At 32.9% G+C, this 22,042-nt stretch overlaps 1 protein-coding gene across 5 annotated transcripts in view; it reads left to right on the plus strand.

The window, feature by feature from the left end:
- Positions 1-22,042, plus strand: part of ZNF532 (zinc finger protein 532) — a 111,159-nt gene that overhangs the window by 72,212 nt on the left and 16,905 nt on the right. For all 5 annotated transcript variants that reach the window (XM_036737069.1, XM_036737086.1, XM_036737054.1 and 2 more), the window contains 2 exons: positions 9,027-9,189; positions 13,390-13,671. In XM_036737069.1, coding sequence (XP_036592964.1) covers positions 9,027-9,189; positions 13,390-13,671 — 445 coding nt within the window. The remainder of the gene's footprint in view (positions 1-9,026; positions 9,190-13,389; positions 13,672-22,042) is intronic.

Here is a 22,042-nt window from a genome sequence, read left to right on the forward strand (position 1 = left end):
AGGTGCAAACACCCTGTAATTTGTGGTACCTTTTTTGGGGGTGTCTTTGGGGATCTACCAAATTATATAGGGACAAAGGGATTGGAAAACTAAATATATAAAATAAATATTATCATAATTGCTACTATTCATCTTATACTCTCCATAGCTCCTGGCATCACTACAAGCACTTAATTCAGGAAATATTTGTTAGATTAATTTTTAATAGATTTATTAGCCAATGGAATAAATAATAAGACATTTCTGTAACCAATATCAAAGCCCAAGTCACCTCAAGTCCTCAACATATCAATAAATGATTCTTTTTCATTTGTCCTTATACTCAGTTTGAAATTACTCTACTTATTTCAATATTAAGTCTATTAAACATCTTAATATTTCCATCTTTTTAGTGATCACAGGAAAGTCAAGTTCTCTCAAGCTTGTCATTGAATTCTCTTTATAAACTCTATAGGATTTCCTCAAAAAACAGCACAAGATAGTTCTTTTTAAAAGTCAATTTTTATTGATCTTTTGTTTTTTTTCTTTAAAATTTAAAAAAATTCAATTTCATTTTATTTTGTTTAAAATTATTTTCCTCTTCTCCTCCAGTGTCCATTGATAAAGAAAGAAAAACAAAACCAATTATACATACATATAGTCATGCAAAACAGATTCTCACATTTGCCATGTCCAAATAAGAAAGAAAGTGAATAAAATCTATTTCAATTTTTATTCTGAATCCATTAATTCTCTGTCCAGAGGTGAATAGCATGTTTCATCATGAGTCTTTTGGAACTGTGGTTGGTCATTGTGTTGATCAGTTACCAAGTCTTTCAAAGTTGATTATTTTTACAATATTACTATTATCGTATAAATTGTTCTCCTAGTTCTTTTCACTTCACTTTGCATCAGTTCATATAAGTCTTCCCAACATTTTTTGGAAACCATCCTCACCATTATTTCTTACAGCACAACAGTATTCCATCACAATCACAAACCATAACTTTTCCAGCTATTGTCCAATTGATGGGCATCCTCTCAGTTTCTTCTTCTTTGCTACTAAATAAAGAACTTCTATAAATATTTTTGTGCATTTAGATCCTTTTCTTCTTTCGTTGACCTCTTTGGGGCACAGACTTAGTAGTGCACAGTTTAGTACCTTTCTGGGTTTAGTTCCAAAATGCTTTCCAAAATGGTTGGACTTGTCACAGCTCCCATAACAGTGCACTAGTATGCCTGTTTTCCTGTAGTCTCTTCAGCATCTATCATTTTCCTTTTTTGTCGTCTTTGCCAGTCCAACATGTGTAAAATGGTATACATCTGAGTTGTTTTAATTTGTAGTTCTCTAATTATTAAAGATTTGGAGCATTTTTTAAAACTATGGCTACTGATAGCTTGGATTTTTTTCTCTAAAAACTGCTTACTCATATCCATTGACCATTTGCCCATTGCGGAATGGCTCTTTTTACAAGTTAGTTCTCATCTTCCTTTTTTTAATTCACCTACCTTTTGTACAGTTTTACTTTGCTTGATTTCTGAGAAGAAAAAAAAACTGATTTTTACTGTGTCTGAATTTTCACTTTAGTTTCAAACCCTGACTTTTGTAGATACAAGTCTACTCTAAAAGGCACAAACACATAGGCTTATACTTGATTCAGATTTCCTTCAAATTCTTCACTGGCACTTCCCAAAGTGATGCATTTATCTTTGTTTAGTTCTTTTTTGCTGTTTATTCATGTTTACCTTTTTTTATCTTTTCCTTCTGTTCTGTGTTTGAACATCAAAGTTTTTTCATCATTCCAATCTTTTTGGTCATGTGACTCCCAAGTCCTTTCATTACATTTATCATATATGTATTGTTAAGCCAAATTCTTTTCTGTGATTATGGATCCCATTTAGGAGGCTTTGTGATATTTCTGCTGTTGCTGCAGTCAACATAATGTCAACCACAGACCGGAGCATCTGAAAGACCTTACCCACTGACTCACTATTCCACTTAAGGTCTATCCTGGCCATCCTCCATGGCTTGGAAACGTTTTTGGCAAGCATGCGTTTTATGCTTTGCTTGCTATTAATAGTTAAGGGCTAGTTAAACAAAGTTACCTCTAATGTTGAACCTATCAAGGAATGTTTAATGATCTTAAGTTATATACTGGGAACATCTTGTTGGAAGGGATACTTTAAAAGTTGGATATGGCTCTACTGAATCAAAAGCTTTTTTATGGTTAACAAACACAATGGCATATTGTATTCTCTATGACTTTCAATCAGTTTCTGTGACTATAAAGATCTTATCTACTATAAAATATCTTTTGTAAAAGAATGTCTCTTTCTCATTATCATCAAAGATATATGTATAAATAATTTTCATAAAGCTTTGCAAGTGATGAGAACGTAGGTACATGGATCAATAGTTTTAGGTATCTTCTTGATTGGCTTTTTTGAGATAGTAATAACAGCCTTGAACATTTCCAATCATAGTCTCATCTTTGAGAGATATCTTGATATTCTCATTGCCCTAAAAAGTGTGAGGTCTCTAACTTAAACCTCATCTGTGTATACTGTACCGTATTTGATCTAGTCTAGTTTTTTTCCTAACTTTATTTGCTTTAGTGTCATTGGTGGTCATTTTACTTGCCTGAAAATAGAGTAAATTACTTTTACACTATCTCCAGCTCTAGGATTGTGAAGAAAGTACTTGGTAAACTATAAAGCACTATATACATATTTATATATTTACTTATTACTTTTTTTCTTGTTAATATTAATAGTTGTATTGATTAATGATTATTCAGTTCAGTTCAGTTCAACAAACGTTTATTCAGTGTTTGAATTAAATTGAATTTCACCTGCTGCTTAAAACTGTGTGAGTTCATTTTATTCTCTTAGGGACAAAAACAACTCCGACTAAAAAAATTAATTTCGTGGGAGATATTTTTTTAAAATATGATAAAATGAACTATAGTAAAGGGCTCATTTTTTTTTCATTTAACCCCTCCATTAAAAATTTTAAAAAACCCTCTTCATAGGAAAACATTCTAGTGTGCATAGGAATCCAGTTCCTAATTCCAAAACTAATTTCCAATTTCATATCACATGAGACAGCATGGGTACTAACCAACAGGACTCCCTGAGCTTAAATACAGAACTTTTTTTAAATGAAATACTTCTCAAAGCAGGACACATAGAAGGTTTCCTCTGGAGGAAAATATCTTCATAAACCTCTAAAGTGATAGGTACCATGAAAATGAGGGAAGCAGAGTCACTACTCCCACTTTCCCACATTGCCTTGTGCTTTCTCCATCCTGCTACTTCTTTGTCTTGCACCTGTGTCAAGTTTGGTGGGAAGGGAAGGATTATAAATGTGATAAATGCTGTTTGCTTCGGGGGAGGGTGTGTGTGTGTGTGTGTGTGTGTGTGTGTGTGTGTGTGTAAGTGAGAGGGGAGGAAAATAAATGATCAGCACCACTTTAGGAAGTATGAGTCTATGTGTTTGTGCCTTTTATAAAGTATACTTGTATCTGTATAAGTCAGGGATTGAAACTAAAGTGAAAATTAGGGCTACAGTAAAAATAACAGGTTGTTTTTTGTTTTTGTTTTTTCTCAGAAATAAGGCAAATTAAAACTGTACCAGAGGTGGGTGAATTTTTTTAAAAAAGGGAGCTGGAGTCAGATGTAGGCCTATTATAGGAAGGAAGAGTTACAATAGGAATAAAAGGATGATAATTGGTATAGTTGTGTGCTGCTGTATTGTTTGAAAACATTAGCAGTGTTATTGCTACACTTTGTGATAAATCAGCATTAGGCTTACCAACTGATTTTTGACATTTTCTGGTGCTCTTTTGGTACATGAAAGGCCTTATGTCTATATTTGTGTGTAGACACATATGCAAAAGAGATTGGAAGGTTATGTGGAATAAATCATTTGTTTTCTTTAGGATTTTGTTTAAAATTTCTATTTACTCTTAAAAAGTAGAATCGTTCAGATTACATGGTTTCATTTAGAGTTAGTTCTAGGCTTTTCTTTGTATATTTATTTATATCCAGTAGACTATAAGCTCTGTAAGGGCAGGAGTTCTTTCATTTTATTCTTTATATACCTAGCCCTCAGCATAACAGCTATTTAATAAATGCTTATCAAAGTAAATTGAACTTTTGAGCCTGTTAATTTGGTATTTTTGCATTAAATTTAGTAGCATAGTGGAAAGGGTGTTAGACTCAGCTTCAAGAGACCCAGATTAAAATCTTTTCTCAAACACGTTTCAAACTTTTCATCTCCTCGTCTGCAAAATGAGGAGACTAATATTTTTGCTACCTATCTCCCAACATTACTGCTTGGAAAACACTTTACAAGCATGTTGCTATTTACTAAAAATTATTTATAAAAGATAACTAAAAGGGGCAGCAAACATTTGGGATATGTAGTATCAAGGTTTTACATCTCTCACCTAGAGATTAATATGTACATACATACACATATATACATGTGCAAACATACACACACACACACGCACGCACACACACACGCACGCACGCACGCACACATGGTTTTTAAAGGACACTTGCTTAGACCAAAAAAAGTTTCTGATCTTTAAAATCATTTTCTGGTCCCATTGGGGAACCAGTTTCTTAAATCCTTAAATTAAGCAAGTTTGGAGAATTAGTGATAACAGTTGTAACCACTCTTATAAAGTGAAATTATGACAAAAAATGGCAAAAATTATAAAGTTTTGAAGATTTGGAGAAAATGTCAACAATCGAGGCTTAAAACAAAATAAATCCCTGGATCTAATGATGCATAGAAGTCATATGGAGAATTCCATAGTGCCTTGGTGGAGAAAAGCATGAATGTCAAATTTGCAGTGGTTACTTCAGTGACAATAATGTAATCTATAATAATAACTCGTGCTGCTTACAGTGCTTTCAGGTTTATGAAGCACTCTCTCCACAATAACCAGTACAAGTAGCGTTACAATGCCTTATTTTTACAAGAGGAATCTGAGTCTCAGAGAGGTCATGCGATTTGCCTTCTGCAGGATTTCAACACAGATTTCTTGAGTCCAAGGCCAGCACCCAAATCTCTTAATAGAAGGAATGTGCTAGAATATGCTGGTTTGCCTTAAAAAAAACCTAGTTATTTTTGGTGGAAAAAAATTTGATTCACTATTTTAAAATTTCAGAAAATATATTTCAATAACTCCTATTTCCCAAGCCCAATATATAATCAAACCCAATGTAGACAGAATAAATAGTAATAATAACTTTTCTACCTTAAATTTCAGAGCCTGGCTTAGAATTGTATTTATTTTTTAGCACAGCAAGCATGTTTCATGCATATGATCATAAACTCTAAAATTTTAGTGCATAAGTGAGTACAAAATCGTAAAAGATGTACTAAAAAGTATTGCCCTGGGAGGCTTCTAACAAGGTGGCTTTTTCAGTGTTTGTTTCACTTACTAAAAAGGATGATAGAAATAGTTTTTCATTATGCGTAAATCCAAACTTGTTATAGTAGCCATGTAGAAGTGTAAAGTTTATGTTGCAGATTTGTTTAGTGTAATATGCAAAAATAATGACAAAATTTGTTGGGCTTTAAAAAGTCTCATTTGTGGTTTCTTTTGAATTTAATAACTTTTAAAAATTAACACAGGAAATTTGTCTTTTGTGGAATTATAAACTTATTCAAAAGTAAACTTTGATCATCCTGACTAGGGTAATAATATCCACCTCAACTAGCTTCTCATCAGTTTTAGTTTCACAGATATACAAGTGGTAGGATAATATAAACACAAAATCATTATTATCTTATGTTTTGTAGCCTGTCTTTGTGGTCCCATCCATGAACAGGGGCTATCTCAGCAAGTTTTGACTAGGTCATATGACATTTGATTTAGTGTGCATGTAAAAATATGTCCTAGTTGACTAACTGTTTGCCTGTTTGGACCCCTTACAACTACACATTTTTTCCCACATATGTTTGTAGTCAACCATTAGGATTCTAGAAAGGTGGAAGACATAAAATACACACAGAAATAAAGAATTTTTTAGTTAGTCAATGAACCCAAATAAAGGTATTTATCATTCACTATGCCTCAGAATGTGGTGTGTTCATCATCTTGGATTCTTTTTTTGAAGGAAATCAGAGAAGGTGAAGGTTGACATAGTTATATGAACTCTCATATTTGGGGGCATTAAATCTTATTGTTCTGAAACTTTGTTATAATGCTTCCTTGTTGAGGGAGGAGGATGGGGGTTCATAACCATATTAAACTTATTAAGTTTAGGAAGAACTTGTGTCATTTATTAGAGTGAATTAAATTGCCCTCCATTAATTGAAATCATAGTGAATCATTAAGTCATATTTTAGGGTAAGCACACTACACCCCTTTATTCCAGTGATAGTTTAAATTTGTGTTCTGTTGTCTTCTCTAATCTTGTTTTCCATGATAAATGTAAGAATGTTTTTTTAAAAAAATATTGTTTTAAGAAATGTGTTATTAATTATATGTAAATTAGAATAAAGGAAAATATGTTCAGAAATATTATCACGAAGTTTATATTATACTATATGTATAGTTTATTAACACTATTTTTGTTTTTCTGAAATAATTTTTTTCTTATTCCTCGTAAACAATGAATAAATCCATAGTTTCATTAACCTTTCTAAACTCACTTGAAATAAATGTTAATTATGTTTTTAAAATATATCCTACTTATACCACTGTAGTTGAAATAAATAAAAATTAAGGAACCTGATTTATTACATGAAAACTTTTAAAACAGGAAATAATTGATGAAGTAAGCAAATTCTCAAAATTCTAGATTTGTGATTCTAATTTTTTTGTAATATAGTTAAAAGCATTTGGCATATTATTTTGAGATTTTTAATGTTTAATGGTGGCATAGAGAAACTTTATTTTTGTAGAGCCTATTTTATTCATAAAATTTAAATATTGGCTCACATTGTTTTCTAAAAGATTTCATGGAGGAAAAAAGAGAATATCGGCACTTTCATGATTTAGAGAATTACATTACATTCTAATGGTAAAAAGTGATGGTATTAGTAATATGTATAGTAGATACCAAAGAAAAGTGTGAAGTTTGAGGAAAGTTTTGAGTGCATTAGATCACCCCTAGGATTAGTTAAAGATTCTGTTGTTTGCCTGTTGAAGTAAATTGATAGACCAAGGATATATAATTAAGTGACTTGCTCAGGGTCACAGAACTGGTAGGTGCCAGAGATGAGATTTGAACCAGTTTTTCTGTCTTCCAGCCCAGCACTCTACCTATTTAATTTGCCTTGTTATTTTTATTTTTCTAATGGGATTTTTATAAAGAGGACGATTAATAAAGATGGCTGGAAGGGATGGATTTTCAAGTCACCCTTGTGCCTTATCTTGGGTTAGATACAGGGGTGGGGAACCTGCAGCCTCGAGGGCACATGTGGTCTTGAGGCCACAGGTTCCCTACCACTAGAATGTTCCCTGAGAGGCAAAGGGGTATAATTTTATCTACTTAACTAGAATTATTATGATGCCTTGAAAGGGGGAAAAAGTACCAGAAAATACCCAACTAAGCAAATCCTATGATCTTTCTCTGCCTTCAGAATTCTACCTCCCCCAAAAAAGAATCAAATAGCCTATTGTTCTTTCTGTAAATACACTTTTGAATATAATTACACCATTCTTAGTGTAATGTAAATGTGAGACTAGATCCTGAAAATTTTTATAAATAGCTAATAAATTTTAACTTTTTTCATGAGACATCTGATTTGATAAATACAAAACTTTAAGAAAATACTCCCTTATTTAAAATAATAAATTAATCATATCAGAAGATAAAAATTCTAGCAACAGCAAAATTCTCATAAAAGACTATTTCAACACAGGGAAATTGCCCATGAAGGGTTTCAAGTATGGGCAAGAATTGCCGTGGAAGTTTGGAGTTTGTATTTTTGTGTGCACTTTCTCTTCTTAGCTTTTGCCGTAGATGAACCAATGGGGCTCCTACTCTTTTTTCCCCCTTCTTTCATTCTATGTCCTTCACATTCCTGCTTTCTCAATCGATTTCCCTCACTGCCCCATAGAATTCTTTGTGCCTATTCCCACAGCCCTTCCAAGAAAGTTCAGGTTCTCATGGGGCCTCCCATGAGGACCAACATGAACAACATGACCAACAATGACTGACAGAAGGGTCCCCTACTGTGGGTAGAACCATTGACAAGTGACTGATAAAATCTGTTTCGAGAGAAAGGTTGGTGGTAGGAAGAATTTGAGGTCAGAACTCCTCTAGACAATTCTTGTCCAGGGCATCACTGGTAAATGATGATGGGTGGCAGGAATAATGACCACTGAGGTTCAGAATATATAAAAAATCGTCTAGTAGTCCTCTTAAATGAGATAGTATGGTTTTTAATAGGGATTAGCATAAATGTTCAAAATAAAATAATCTTTGGGTTCTTGAAAACCTCTTAATGACATGTATGTGTGTATTTTCTATTTCTCTTCTTAAACGAATGGTTATTCAGCCATAGTAAGATTAGATACAGAAGTGTTTTTTATTTCAAAAAGGAAATGGCCATTTTATGAACTTAGGCAGATAGAGGATAACAGAACATTTAGATCATTTAACAAATTTTATTAATCAAGGCCAGGATGCCAACACTCAGAGATAATGTAGTCATGGAACTATTCCTTATGCCAAAAAGTAGCTTTAAAAGATCATGGGTATGCCTACTTTTTGAACTATTCATAGTTTAAAACCTTAGGCCAGTGCTTCTTTATAAACCTGTAAGAGGTTATTTTTGACTTCTAAGATCAGGTAGTTACTCCCTTACTTGAATGACAAAGTAGATCAGATGTTGACTGATAACCATTTCCTTTAAAGTTTTTGTTCCTCAGCCAAGCTGTGTTGTTAATTTTATCATGTGTGTGTGTTCTCACTGTGCCTCTACTTCCTGAAAGCAAAATTGTAAAGTCGCGATGCCTTTACCTTGAGCAATCAGGCTGACTGACGTTATTTTACCGCACTTCTTCTATTTTTAGAATAATATATAAATGTTCCATGTGTGACACTGTGTTTACTCTTCAAACCTTGCTGTATCGCCACTTTGACCAACACATTGAAAACCAGAAGGTGTCTGTTTTCAAGTGTCCAGACTGTTCTCTTTTATATGCACAGAAGCAACTTATGATGGACCATATCAAGGTGTGTGTGCATCTATCAACTCCTATCCTTTGAATTAATTGGCAGATACGTTCATTGGTTATAGACTGAGGCTGTAAATTGTTTTAAAGCATGCACTATCAAGGATAGGGATGGATGCAAGGCATTAATTATTCAGGAGAAACCTGCAGACTTTTGTAATCAGTTGAAATATGAAATGCTTTTTTTATAATACTGAGTGGTAAGCGGATGACTTGAATTGAGCAGTTAGTAGATAACCCAAATTTCAGCAAAAATAAACAGTAAATTATAATTCTATAAAATGACTTTTTAAAAACACAGTATTCATTTTAGTGGAAATTCCAGTTCTGAATATTATTATTGAATATTTACTGAGGAGTGGCAGTGTGCTATTTCTATGTACTGTACCTGCCTTATGGTTTCATGAACTAATAAATTTGTGGAGAAAACACTGATGTAGTATGTATATTTATAGAAAAATGAAAATTTTTCTTGATCATTACCTAAGTTGTTAAATTCTCATTGTAGTATTATTCGTCCCTTGATCTTTTTAGGTTCTTTCTTTGAAGCCTGCAAATAAACTGGCCAATAAATGACCTATTTGGACTTTTCAAAAAAGGTACAGGCATCTAAATGCGCTTGGAGTTACTTAGACTTCCCCTCAAAAGGCCAGTGTTTTAGTCCCAGCCTTTCCAATGACCAGTCTGACTGGTTAAGCAATCTTGTTCCTTGTGTGATTAGGTGATGATACCCTTTATTGGGTGCTCAGACATACTAAAAGCATCTTTTTTTCAGAAGAAAAATAAATAGTCCTGAATTTCCATAGAATCAAGGTCTTATCTCTTACAAAAAATAAACTAGAACTTTTCATTTTAATTCCAGTGTGATGCTGCATTTGGAAATTGGGTAAAATTTCATAACTTCAGACAGGCCACTTTTAAAAGCAAATGAGGTCCCTGATTTATTCTAGGCTTTTGTCACTAGATGAATAGATATTTAGCCTTTGAAGCCCTCTGTTCTGAACATGACTGAACAGTGCACATTGGAGGTAGGCAATTATTTCACAAAACCCATGAGCCTAGTCATGCTCTTCTGAGATTCCAGTGTGTTTTAGGCTAGGGGCTGATTGTGGCAAGACAAAATGTGAATAAAGTGAACTAAAGATAAATTCTACATCTTCACTTTTCATTCACGAAAAAGCCATTTCTCATGGGACCATCTCCTTATGAAAAATTCTTTCACAGAAATCTTAAAGAGGGAAATAAAAACTTAATTGCTTCTGCATATTTGAATATAAAATAAATGGGGGGAAATTAAAGGCAGATATTTTTAAGAGGGTTTTAAATGTATTTTCTTTCTAGAACACATCTTTAAATCTGTACATAGGGTCATCATTGTTGTGGTTAAGATCTTTGTTGTATTCATTGTGAATCTGGAGGAATGAATATGAGTCTCTAGGAAACGGAGACTGAAAAGGAGGGGTAAAATCCAATGGGCACAAGGAGGGAGTATATTTTAATTTGTCTGAGTTTTCACAGAGCTACAGCATACACAAACAGTAAGAATATTCTCTTGCCATTCTCATTTCATGTATATTCTATACTACAACATTTATTTGGGGGAGAGGATAGGAAAAGAGATAAGATTTTAAGAGAAGTCCACAGCTACCCCTTCCGGCTATTAAAAAATATATGTTAGCATCATGTGCCATTTCACTTAATTGCCACCAAAAATTTGTTTACCTGTGTAGGTCCTTATGCAAAAGGACTTAATCAGGAATAAGAGAGAGAAAGTGTCTCTTTTTCTCTTCATTTATTTATTCCAAGGTATGTCTCCAAGGTAGATCTTTGCTAGTCCAATTTAATCCAAAATTCCATCGTTTCTTTGATCTATTCAAATGACAAGTCTTCTAATAAATTTTCAACCCTTGCATCCCTTTTTTGTCACATACACTTTAAACTAAGATCACATTAATAGAATTATTACTTTTGTAGCATCTAGGGAAAAGTAATTTTTAAATGCATTTGGTTGAAATTATACATAAAAGCATTTGTTACTGATGAATACTATTCTTGTTAATGTACAAAACTGTCAAATGTTGGAAAGTATAATCATTTTTCCTTCATACATATCCCCCACTTTTCCCATGTCAGAATTTATTTATTTTCTTTAGATATTATGTTATCAAGTTATAGTTTAGATTAAGAGAATTAGTTCTTTATTCACTCTTCCTGTTTTGAAATTAGAATGTGTTATAGATTTTTAGGACCATGGTTTTTATTTTTTTTCTTTTGTGTTTTATGTGATTTAAAAGAAATCTTGGACTTTGAAGAAAGTTTGCATTGACTTTTGATTTTGAAAATGTTTGGCTTATGTTTGGCCATTCAAACACAAAAGGAGTAGGGCTTTCAGTTGAAAAAGAACCCAGTATATAGCCTTTGGATGTCACTTACCTATTCCTTCCCCCATTCTCTGCAAAGGAACATGATATAAAACTTTAATTCAGACAATTTTCATTGTCGGATTGTTAGTAGTCATTTTAGCCAATGAAGCTCCCGGTATTGAGAAAATTAAATAATCCCACTCTTGAGGTTACAAGCAATGGGGAAAAAATTAGGTATGTCCTCTGTACCTAAAGAGCATTCTACTATAGCATGAGGCTAGATCTCACGAAAAAGAATGGGCATTTTCTAGTAGCATTCATTGGAATGCTACTCTAAAGTCTTAGGGCAGAAATTTTAAATAAGAAAACATGAAGTGTATAGAAAAGGAAGAGAACTTTTTTTTTTACTGCAATAAACAATCTTGCTTTGGGCAGGTGCCTCTTGGCATATAAATTTTCTAAGTTTTTTGTCAGATTGTAATTAGACTTAAAGCAAAATTGAAAAACATGTCTAAAGTAGTTTACATAAATGCAAGTGTTTTGTGTCATTGAAGTTAAATATATGCATATGTTATGTAGGCGTGTTTGTCTGTGTAGTGTATGTGTATAAAATTTCAATGACATAAAAGACTTGCATTTATGTTGACTATTTTAGTGACATTATCTTAGCTTTCTTGTAAGTCTAAAGTAGCCGTAGCTGACTTGGAAGATTTATATTACAAGAGGCTTCTGTTTAGAAATGGTTTGTTCATTAAAATCCAAAATTGTTCTCTTCCTGTCCTTTGTAGTCTTATTTTCTTATTTTTAGCAGCTTTGAAAACAGGAATGAAATAGGCAGCCTAGCCCCTGGAGTAAAAGGTCATTCATTTGATTCCAGGAGAATTTGAGATCATGTGTGTCAAGGCTAGGTGGAAATTTACCTTTGTACTTTTTATGAAGAAAAGGTTTACTAAAAGAGAATTAATTGATCTGTTTAGAAACCTTTTTATATGCTTGTTATGCACAGGGGACAGTGTTAGGAATTATAATTTAGTAGGCAGCTAGGTATAGTGGATTGAGTGACTTGGAGTCAAAAAGATTTGCATTCAGGTCCTATCTCAGACACATACTAGCTTTGTGACCTTAATCAAGTCATTTAACTCTGTTAGTATCCTTTGCATTTCTTTAAGATTATAAGTTACTGATGTTTAGCCTATCTGTATCAGTGGGAGTTTACATACCAGGAGTCTACCACACCAATGAAATCACAAGTTCACACTAAAAAAAAGCCTTAATAAGAACAACAACAAAACAAGGTCAGGGAGAAAATGATTAAAAATTCCAAGAAGAGAAACCATTTTATGCAATTGTAAGAATTTTAGAGGTATCAAAATAGGTTTGGAGAAGATCCTTTTATGCCAGAAATTGAAATTAATAAAACTGGTCTTCTCCGCAATCCTATTCCTGCTAACTAGCTTGAATCATTTAGATTTACCGTAACTTAATAATCTCCCCTCTGCTTTTTTTTTTTAAAGAGACCTGCCGCACATTGGTGGAAAAATAGAGTACCAAGATTAGGTTTGGACCAGGTTTCTTTTAATCGCAAAACTATTTTTGATTATATGGAATTAAAATATGTAATTTGTAGCAGTCTCTGAAGTAATCCTTTGTACCCCCTTTTTGTTGCAAATTATTTTTTTAAGGTTAAGTTTACACATTTTAATTTCTCATAATTTAATGGGGTGTGTTTAGGAAAAGTGATTTATAAACTAGCAAAAAGCTGATAATGAATTAATGCATTCTTTTAAAAAAATTTTATACTTTTAGTGATGTGATTTCTACATTTTTTCCCCATGTAGTCTATGCATGGAACATTGAAAAGTATTGAAGGGCCTCCAAACTTGGGAATAAACTTGCCCTTTAGCGTTAAGCCTACAACTCAAAATTCAGCCAGCCATAACAAAGAAGACCCGAAATCCATCAATGGGAAAGAGAAGCTTGAAAAGAAATTGCCATCTCCTGTGAAAAAAGTAGCTGAATCCAAGAAAATAGCCAACCCTGGATGGACCTGCTGGGAGTGTGACCGCCTGTTCACTCAGAGAGATGTTTACATAACCCACATGAGGAAAGAACATGGGAAAGTAAGTAAAATGATAAAATTTCTTCTACCTTTAAAATGGAAGTGCTGGAGCAGAAATCAGGACCCCAGAACTTGTATTGAAGCTTGCTAGCTAGCTCTTAGCTGTGTAATCTTGGGCAAGTCACTGAAGGGGTTGGACTAGATGCATTGTGAGGTTTTTTTCATTTATGACATTCTGTGAGTCTGTAGATCTTTTTTATTTTTATTTTTTTTAGCATTAAGGTATCTGAACTGTATTCTTCTGCCAACCTATTTTTTTTTAGCTGAAGAAGTTAAGAATAAAGAGAGAGCTTCTGAGACAGTCACAGAAAAAAAATGAGAAATCACAATTTAGTTCTGAATCTTGAGATTTGTCTCTCCTTCTATACCAGGGGTCAAAGAAGAAATCGAATTGATGGCCATACACTAGGGAAATACATTTATATTTTTGTTGTGTGGATTTTTTAAGAGAGAGGTAAAATGTTCAGCTCACCTTATTTGTAAGTGAGAAGATCAGCTGTTGATGTTAACACAGAACATATAAGTGTGCCCTTTCAATTAAAGTCTCAAAATTTAAAATGTTCCTATACAATAGTCTATTAGAGGAAATAACATGGAAGGTAGGGAAAGGGAGAAGAGGAAAGGAGAGAATGGGAAAGAGAGAAAAAGCGAAAAAAGAAGTCTGTGAGAGACAGTGCAGAAGGAGGTAAAGAGATTGTGAGAGAGGAAACTTCTTTATATTTGATTTCTCCGGTGGATCTTACTGAAGTTGGTATTCCTTCCAGTGATACAGGTTACAATGTTTTCACTCTTTTCGTTGTGGGATCCTTACTCATAGCTTTCCATAGTTAATCCACGGAGGCTTATCTAACATTCTGATGTCCTCTCTCTCTAGGTCTTTTAACATTACTAGGGTACCAGAGTCATCCTATCATCACTTGCTCCAAGTTCATGACTGACCCATGTCCTTTTCTAATTATACAGTTCCTAGATAGCTTTAATGTCACTTGTTGTGTGGAAGTCATCATTTGTAATATAATGCAGCCTAATCATACCCACCAGGTATTTCTCCGTTATTCTTTGTGTCACATGAAATTTTGGTTCTTCAGAAATTGTTGTGTTCCAAGATTTATTGCTCAATAGCAATCGAAGAATATTGGTATTAAAAATAGGAATTTTCATGTTATGGACAACTGGGGACCATGGAAAACACAACACAGTTTCAAAAATTCAATCTAGTTCCACTCTCTCTTTTTCCTAATTCAATGCTAGGCTTAACTTGGTGTCCACGTTATGTGAACTAGACTTAACTCAGTAGTCTGTCCAAAAAATCGTATGCTATATCCTACAAAAGACATTCTTTATTCATATGTTTTTTCTCTGTGGATTGTTAGGCTGATTTTTTTTTTGGTTTTTGAGTGGTTCTGGAACCCATTGAGAAGGCCCTATAGAGTTGTAGACTTCGATGCAGTCAGTACGATATCATGTACAAACAGTAACATCTGGAGCTCCTCAACATCTATAGAAAAGCATTCTTCCATTTGGATTTTGTAAAAGATTTTCTTTAAGACACTGATAAAATACTTTCATGGGGCATTTGGTATCCTATTTTATTCTTTGCTTGATAAGGATACTCATAGGGTCATTGAGGAAAACTGTTTTAGTTTAGTTCTAAGGTACTAGAAATACCAAATACCTTCCAGCTCTAGATAAACAAATACATTCTTGAATCAAGTGTTTTTTATGTTAATATACGCACAACTGAATCTTGTATTCACTATAACTTTCCATTAATTATGTGTTTATAAAAGTATTATCTAATATAGTAAATCATTTATGAAAGCCTTTTTATTTCATTCACTTATTCTCATAAAGGAAACTCTTAATATGCATGTGCATTGTTCTTACTAAGATTTTATAGAGATGAGACTGTGATATATGTTAATGGTTACTAATGTCATCTTGATCACTTTTTTTATGATTCGATATCTCATATTCCTCTCCCCATCATTTGACATTTTTGCATCTTCAAATTTTTCAGATATTTTTAAAATGAATGCTTCAGTGCTTTCAAAAATATGTTTGCCAGCCACACATAAATCTTGTATGTAGTTGATGAGATCCAGCTGTTCTTCCTGACTTCCATCTTTTAAGTATTATTTCTACTTCATTCACATATATGTATGTGTGACTATATGTGTGTTTTTGTGTGTTAATGCACACACATAAACACACATATACACAGTTACACACACAAACTCCAAATGTGGTTCCTTGTCTTTAAAATGATGAAAACAGATTGCTAGAGAAAGACCATCAAATCTTTTGCATTTTGTGATTATTTGTTGCTTGCCTGATACTTTCTTCTTTATGTGCTCTTACAATGATTGGACTTAGTTGCATTTCACACTCAGTTTTCTGCAAATTTGCTTTTCCCTTATTTGGTCTTCATTGTTTTGTGAGATGAAATCACTTGTGATCTTCCAATATGCTTCTCTTCACATTTTGCAAATGTGTTTACATTTTGAATTGATATTGCCCTTGGCATCTATGTCTCTCTCTGCTTGGTTAAGGAGATCAGATGTTTGTTGATGGAGATGTTTTCTGCGTTCTTTTAATCTCCTTGATGTGGAATTTGTTTTAGCATTTATTTTCTTAAGAAAATGGTGATAATCATTTGGCATCAATGTAGTTTCTATGTTCCCTTTTTTGCATCAGTAACTTATTTGAATAAAATATTTATGGTTATATATAAGATTTTCCTCCATCTTTAGCTAATTGAAGGTCGTCTTGAACACAGACAACTGATTCTGAAGTCATTCTCGCATTGGAGACTAATCACTTCCAGTCTGTTAAGATAGAGTTAGGTTTTATTTTTTGACATGTTTTTTTGATTCCATATCCAGCACCTTCCAACTGTTCTTGAAGAAAGTATTCAACATAGACACTTGTGAGATGTTTGAATACTCTTTGATATTTTTCATTTCTTAATCCTGACCATGTTTTTCAACACACTTTTTGCTATCACATCCTGTATCCACCCACGTCTTTAACCCTCAAGTATCAAAACACATATTGACTTGGTCTGGAGGCTCTTGTCAAGTTGTGGGTTTTTGTTGTTGTGGTTGTAGTTTTTTTTTTCTGATTCAATATGGTATAAAAAGAGAGATCAGTGGATTTAGAGTCAAAGGACCTGGGTTCAAATGTATTCTTTATTTCTTAGTAGTTGTTGAGAAAATCCCTTAGTAATTCTCTCTTAGTGATCTCTTAGTAATTCAAGTCGATAGACATTAATTTTCTTCTGTCAGCATAACTCTGTGCTATGCCTGAGATAGATTAAAAAAAATTAAACAGGACTTTGCTTATTTTCTTCATGCAACTTGGAATCCAGTCACACGTACACAAGAACAATAATGTAATAGTAATATGAGGTTACTATACAAGGGTATGTACAAACAGAGTTGTGCTATATGAGATCTGAGATAGGAAAAGTGATGACTAAATGGGACAGTGAGGGAAGAATTCCTAGAAGGAGTAGCATTTGCAGTGGACTTTAAAGGTAAGTTGAAATTCACCAGTTGAAGAGTTTGAGAGATTCTAGGTGTAGGGAACAGCACAAAGTCATGGAGAAAGGAGAGGCTGGGAGCAAATAAGGAAAGTGATAAATTTCCTAATTTGCCTGTAATAGAGTATATGGAGGAAATCTATATGGGATGAGGCTGGAAAGGAATGTTTTGCCAGATTATGGAGGTCCTTGAAATCCAAGCAATATAATGTAGCTAATAGGCACTGGAGGGAAAGACAAAGATAAATAAGATATGACTTACAGTATTCTTGGAGCTTATTGGTAGCATTATACCAAAGAGGTAGAATTATACTTGTTTAAAAAATTAAATAATGTTTTTTAAGCAGGTTGTAAAACAAAATAGATTTTTCAGTGAAACAAGCAGAAATTATTTAAAAATACTTTTCAAGAATAAAAACTCGTTTGGATCAATAAGAATTGTAGATATAAGCAATTGATGTTGAAAGACTAACTTCACAAAAAGTTCCTAAAATGGAATTTAATTCTTATGTAAATTTATTCCCTTTATGCTTTAGCATTGATGTCATGATGTGTATGTTTGTGCCTACATGTATCAGTGTGTGTGCAAGTATGAATGACAATGAAATTAAAGGGAGGAAAATGTGTGATATTATAGAATTTGGAATGGTGAGGCCATGCCTTCTAGAATAGTGACTTATTTTTACTGATAATGGTTTGGATCAGAAGTTAAACTATAGTGTATTCTGATCTAAGAAAGAGGTTAAAAAAACAACAAATAAATGAAGCCAGTAGCACAAAATGTCATTGTTACTGAGCCAATTTTATTCTGCCATGTTAGTCCAACTGAAAGATTCCATTTACCTCATTTCCCCCACTGACTTGAAGTTATATGATTGCAAACTTTCTTGGGAAGATCTAATTTGACTCTGATTAAGTTAAGTACTATAGCTATATTAGAACAAGTTCAGAGATACTTTTAATCTATGTGCCATAAATGTATAAATGGCTTCAATAATGCCATGCTCTGTGTGTGTGTGTGTGTGTGTGTGTGTAATGGTGAGTAATTTGGTCACATTCAGCCAACTATAATACAGAAGAGCTTGTGCAGGTTTTGTCTAAATCATGTAATACATACTGGCCTCAAAGAGCCGTGAGATAAAGCTTTTCAAGTCAATCTTTGCATTCATCTACCCACTGAGCCTAGATGCCTCGTTGGTCAACATAATTATTAAACCTGTACAGTTAGAATATAGTAAATTTTCTTTCTTGTTTTATTCTCATTCCAAGGTTATTAGTTTAGAAGTTACGTTTAACAATAATTTCATTTTTAAAAATCTATTGTTCTTTTTCTAAGTTCATATTTTTACATTGAACTTACTATCAATAATTTTATTTGTTGTATAACTAAGTTATTCTGTGTATATATGTCTTGATTTCCAAACTTTTTCACTGATACTACACCTAGATCCATTTTAAATGTTTCCCTTGCATACTTTCTCTTGTAAATACTAATGAACATTTGCATTGAACCAAAAATATTTTTCTTTTTGACAGATTTTCCATTAGTATTGATAAAGATTGAATCCATTAAAAACACTTTAGGAGTATAAATTATGGGCTTAGAATTGTTACTCTTTTCAGAACACATTTTTAAGTATAGCATAAAAACAAAGAGCTGTTAAAATTGCGGTGATTTTCTAAATATTGGTCTTCATTTCCCTTGTACTGAGTGGTTTACCAAATGACTAATGGTAATTTTAGATAAGAATTTCCATAGATAGAAACTGGTGTGGCCATTTTTATTGAAAGTCTGTCTGGTTTAGTAGAAAGTAGTACAAAAAGAAAATAAACTGGCTTATACTGTATGATTTTCTTTTTTCTTTTCCTGGTCAAAGCCTTTATTTTAATGGTAGTTTGCTTGCTAAGGTGTACATTAAGGTGTACATTTCACTAATGTGAAAATTTTCACCTGCAGAATACCAGTTGAGGTAATGACCAATACATTTAAGGGGAAGTTGGCATTTTCAGAACAAGGTAATTTTTGAGAGATTTTTTGGTTCCTGAATAGGTCAGAGAAAGAAAATTTTTGCATAAAAACCAGTTTGAAAAGAAACACAACCTTTCAGATAAAAATGCTTGAGGAGAGACACATCTGAGGGCCTGAGAGAAAACTTCCCCTGAGATAAATGTATTGAGAGGGCCTGTTTGAAAACCATCCCCTTTTGATGGTTTCAGAAACACTTGGGAAGACTTGTACAAATTGATACAAAGTGAAGTGAGCAGAACAAGGAGGATGGTGTATACAATGACAATATTATAATGACAAACAACTGTGAAAGACTTAAGAACCATGATCAATGCAATGACCTACCACAATTCCAGAGGACTCATGATGAAGCATGCAATCCACTTTCAGATAGAGAACTGACAGACTTGGAGTGCAGATTGAACTTTTCTTTGTTTTTTCTTTTTGAAATGGCTAATGTGAGAATTTATTTTGCATGACTATATTTGTAATGGGTTTTATTTTGCTTGCTTTCTCAATTAGTAGGGGAAGGGCAGGGAGAGAATTTGGAACTGAAAAAAAATATAATTCAATTTAAAAAATCTCATTCCCTTTATCATTTTTTATAGCACAATAGTATTCTGTCACATTCCTTTACCATAATTTGTTTAGCCATCCCTCAGTTTATGGATATTCCTGCTGTTTCCAGTTCTTTACCAATGCAAACAGAGCTCCTATAAATATTTCTGTACATTTAGAACGTTTTCTCTTTCTTTGCTCTCTTGAGATAAAGACCTAGCAATATCCTTAGAGTGATATTTCTGGGTCAAATACTATACATAGTTTAAAAACCTGTGGGGCATAGTTCCAAACTTTCCCCCCTGTGAACCAGTTCACAGTTCAACTACACATTACTTGTACCGATTTTTAAAAATTTGGTTGTAAACTTATGGATAGTCCTGTTGATGAGTTCACTTGGTCAAAGGTTATATAGTCAGTTTTGTAGTTCTTTATGAAGCATTGCCAAGATTGCTCTTTTTAAAAAAAGCACCAAATTATAATTCCAACAGTTGTAATAGAGTGCCTATTTCCCCACATTCCTGACATCATTGAATTTTTTCATTTTCATTTTTTTTTGCAACATATAGGATAATGGTGACCTCAAAAGTTATTTTAAACTTAATTTCTCTTATTGTTTGGAAACTTCTTTTCCCAAGGCAGTCTCACCAGTTGTGTTTCCATTTTCATAAATTATTTCTATCCTTTGCTATCCATTGAGGATTGGAGATTAACTCTTATACATTTGTATGAGCTCCTCAAAGAATCTGGATTTTTGCCAAATGATTCCTGCCAAAAATCTTAAACTTTCATTTTTTAAAATTTATTTTTGTTGTGCAGAATTTTAAAAACCGTTTAGATAGTGGAAACCATCTATTTTTCTTCCAGTAATGTTTCCATTTGTTTGATAAATTTAAAAATGTATCTCTTCAAGTATGATACATACTATCCTTTTAAATTTTTTTAATTAAAAAAATGTTTAGACCATTGATGCAGATGAGCTTTATTATTGTATATAGTATGGTGCCTAGCCCTACATTCGTTTTCAATCATGTTATTTCCATTTTTAAAATAATTTTTATTGAATAGTTATTTCCTATTAATCTATTTTATAATCTTGAGTTTACAAACACCAAACCTGTGGATATTTGATTCTTTTTTTTCTGTATTTTCCATTCTGTACAATTGATCTACTTTTCTGTTTTGTTAATCCAGTAACAGTTTTCATAAATATCACTGTATAGTATATTTTTAAATTTGGAAGATTGAGTCCTCTTTTATTTTTAAAAATAATTTCCCATTTATGTTCTTGCCCTTTAGCTTAAATTTTTAAATTTTTTTTTCTTCTAATTCCATCTACTCACTGAAAAAAAGAAATTACAGTTCTTTGATACTACAGAAAGAGCAGCTATTTATATTTTTATATATATGGAATCTTTTCCTCCTTTTTTGATCTCTTTGGAAAACAAACCAAGTAGTGGGTTTTTGTGGGGGGCGGGTCAGAGGGTGCATACCGTTTAATAACTTATTGGACATAATTCCAAGTTAGTTTCCTAAGTGAATGGACCAGTTCATAACTCTACGAAGAGTGCATCAGTGTGCTTGTTTTCCCAAAGCACCTAGAACATTTGTCATTTTTCTTTTTTGTAAGTTTTGCCAGTCTGATGGGTGTGAAGTGCAACCTCAGAGTTGCTTTAATTTACATTTTTCTAATTATTAGAGAATTGGAGAATTTTTTCTTATAGCTCGAGAGAGCTTAGATTTTTTCTTTTAAGAACTGCCTTATAGTTAATTAAAATTTGATCATTTTATATAGCACTATAAAATAAGTCACTAGTATTTTCTTTCTAAAAATGCTTCTTTAATATTGAATGTCCATTTTTGTTTTGTATGGTTAAGTTCAAATTTGCAGAATAGGTTACCTTGAGCTAAATCATGACCTCTATTGCTTTTTGGACCAGATTATCCCTTTGCCTTTTCTAATAAGTGCAGAATAGTCTTGCCTTATTTGAATGTTCTTTCCTATATATTTGAAGATCATTCTCCTGATGGTTTGTAGAATTTGTTTTCTCTGAATTGAATTGTTAAACGTGACGGCTACGTGTCTTGGAGTTTGCAGCCTGGGTTTTGGTTTTTGTTTTCTGGGGGTGAACTGTTTATTCTTTCAATTTGAATTTTGTTTCCTATCCTTGAACTTCTGGGAAGTTCTCTTCTCATTTCCTTCATTATAATGTTTTTTTACAGGATTATAGGGGTTTTTGTCCTGTTGTGTTCTTCTGGGAG

Source organism: Trichosurus vulpecula, chromosome 1 (genome assembly GCF_011100635.1).
Source record: "Trichosurus vulpecula isolate mTriVul1 chromosome 1, mTriVul1.pri, whole genome shotgun sequence".
Classification (NCBI taxonomy): Eukaryota; Metazoa; Chordata; class Mammalia; order Diprotodontia; family Phalangeridae; genus Trichosurus; species Trichosurus vulpecula.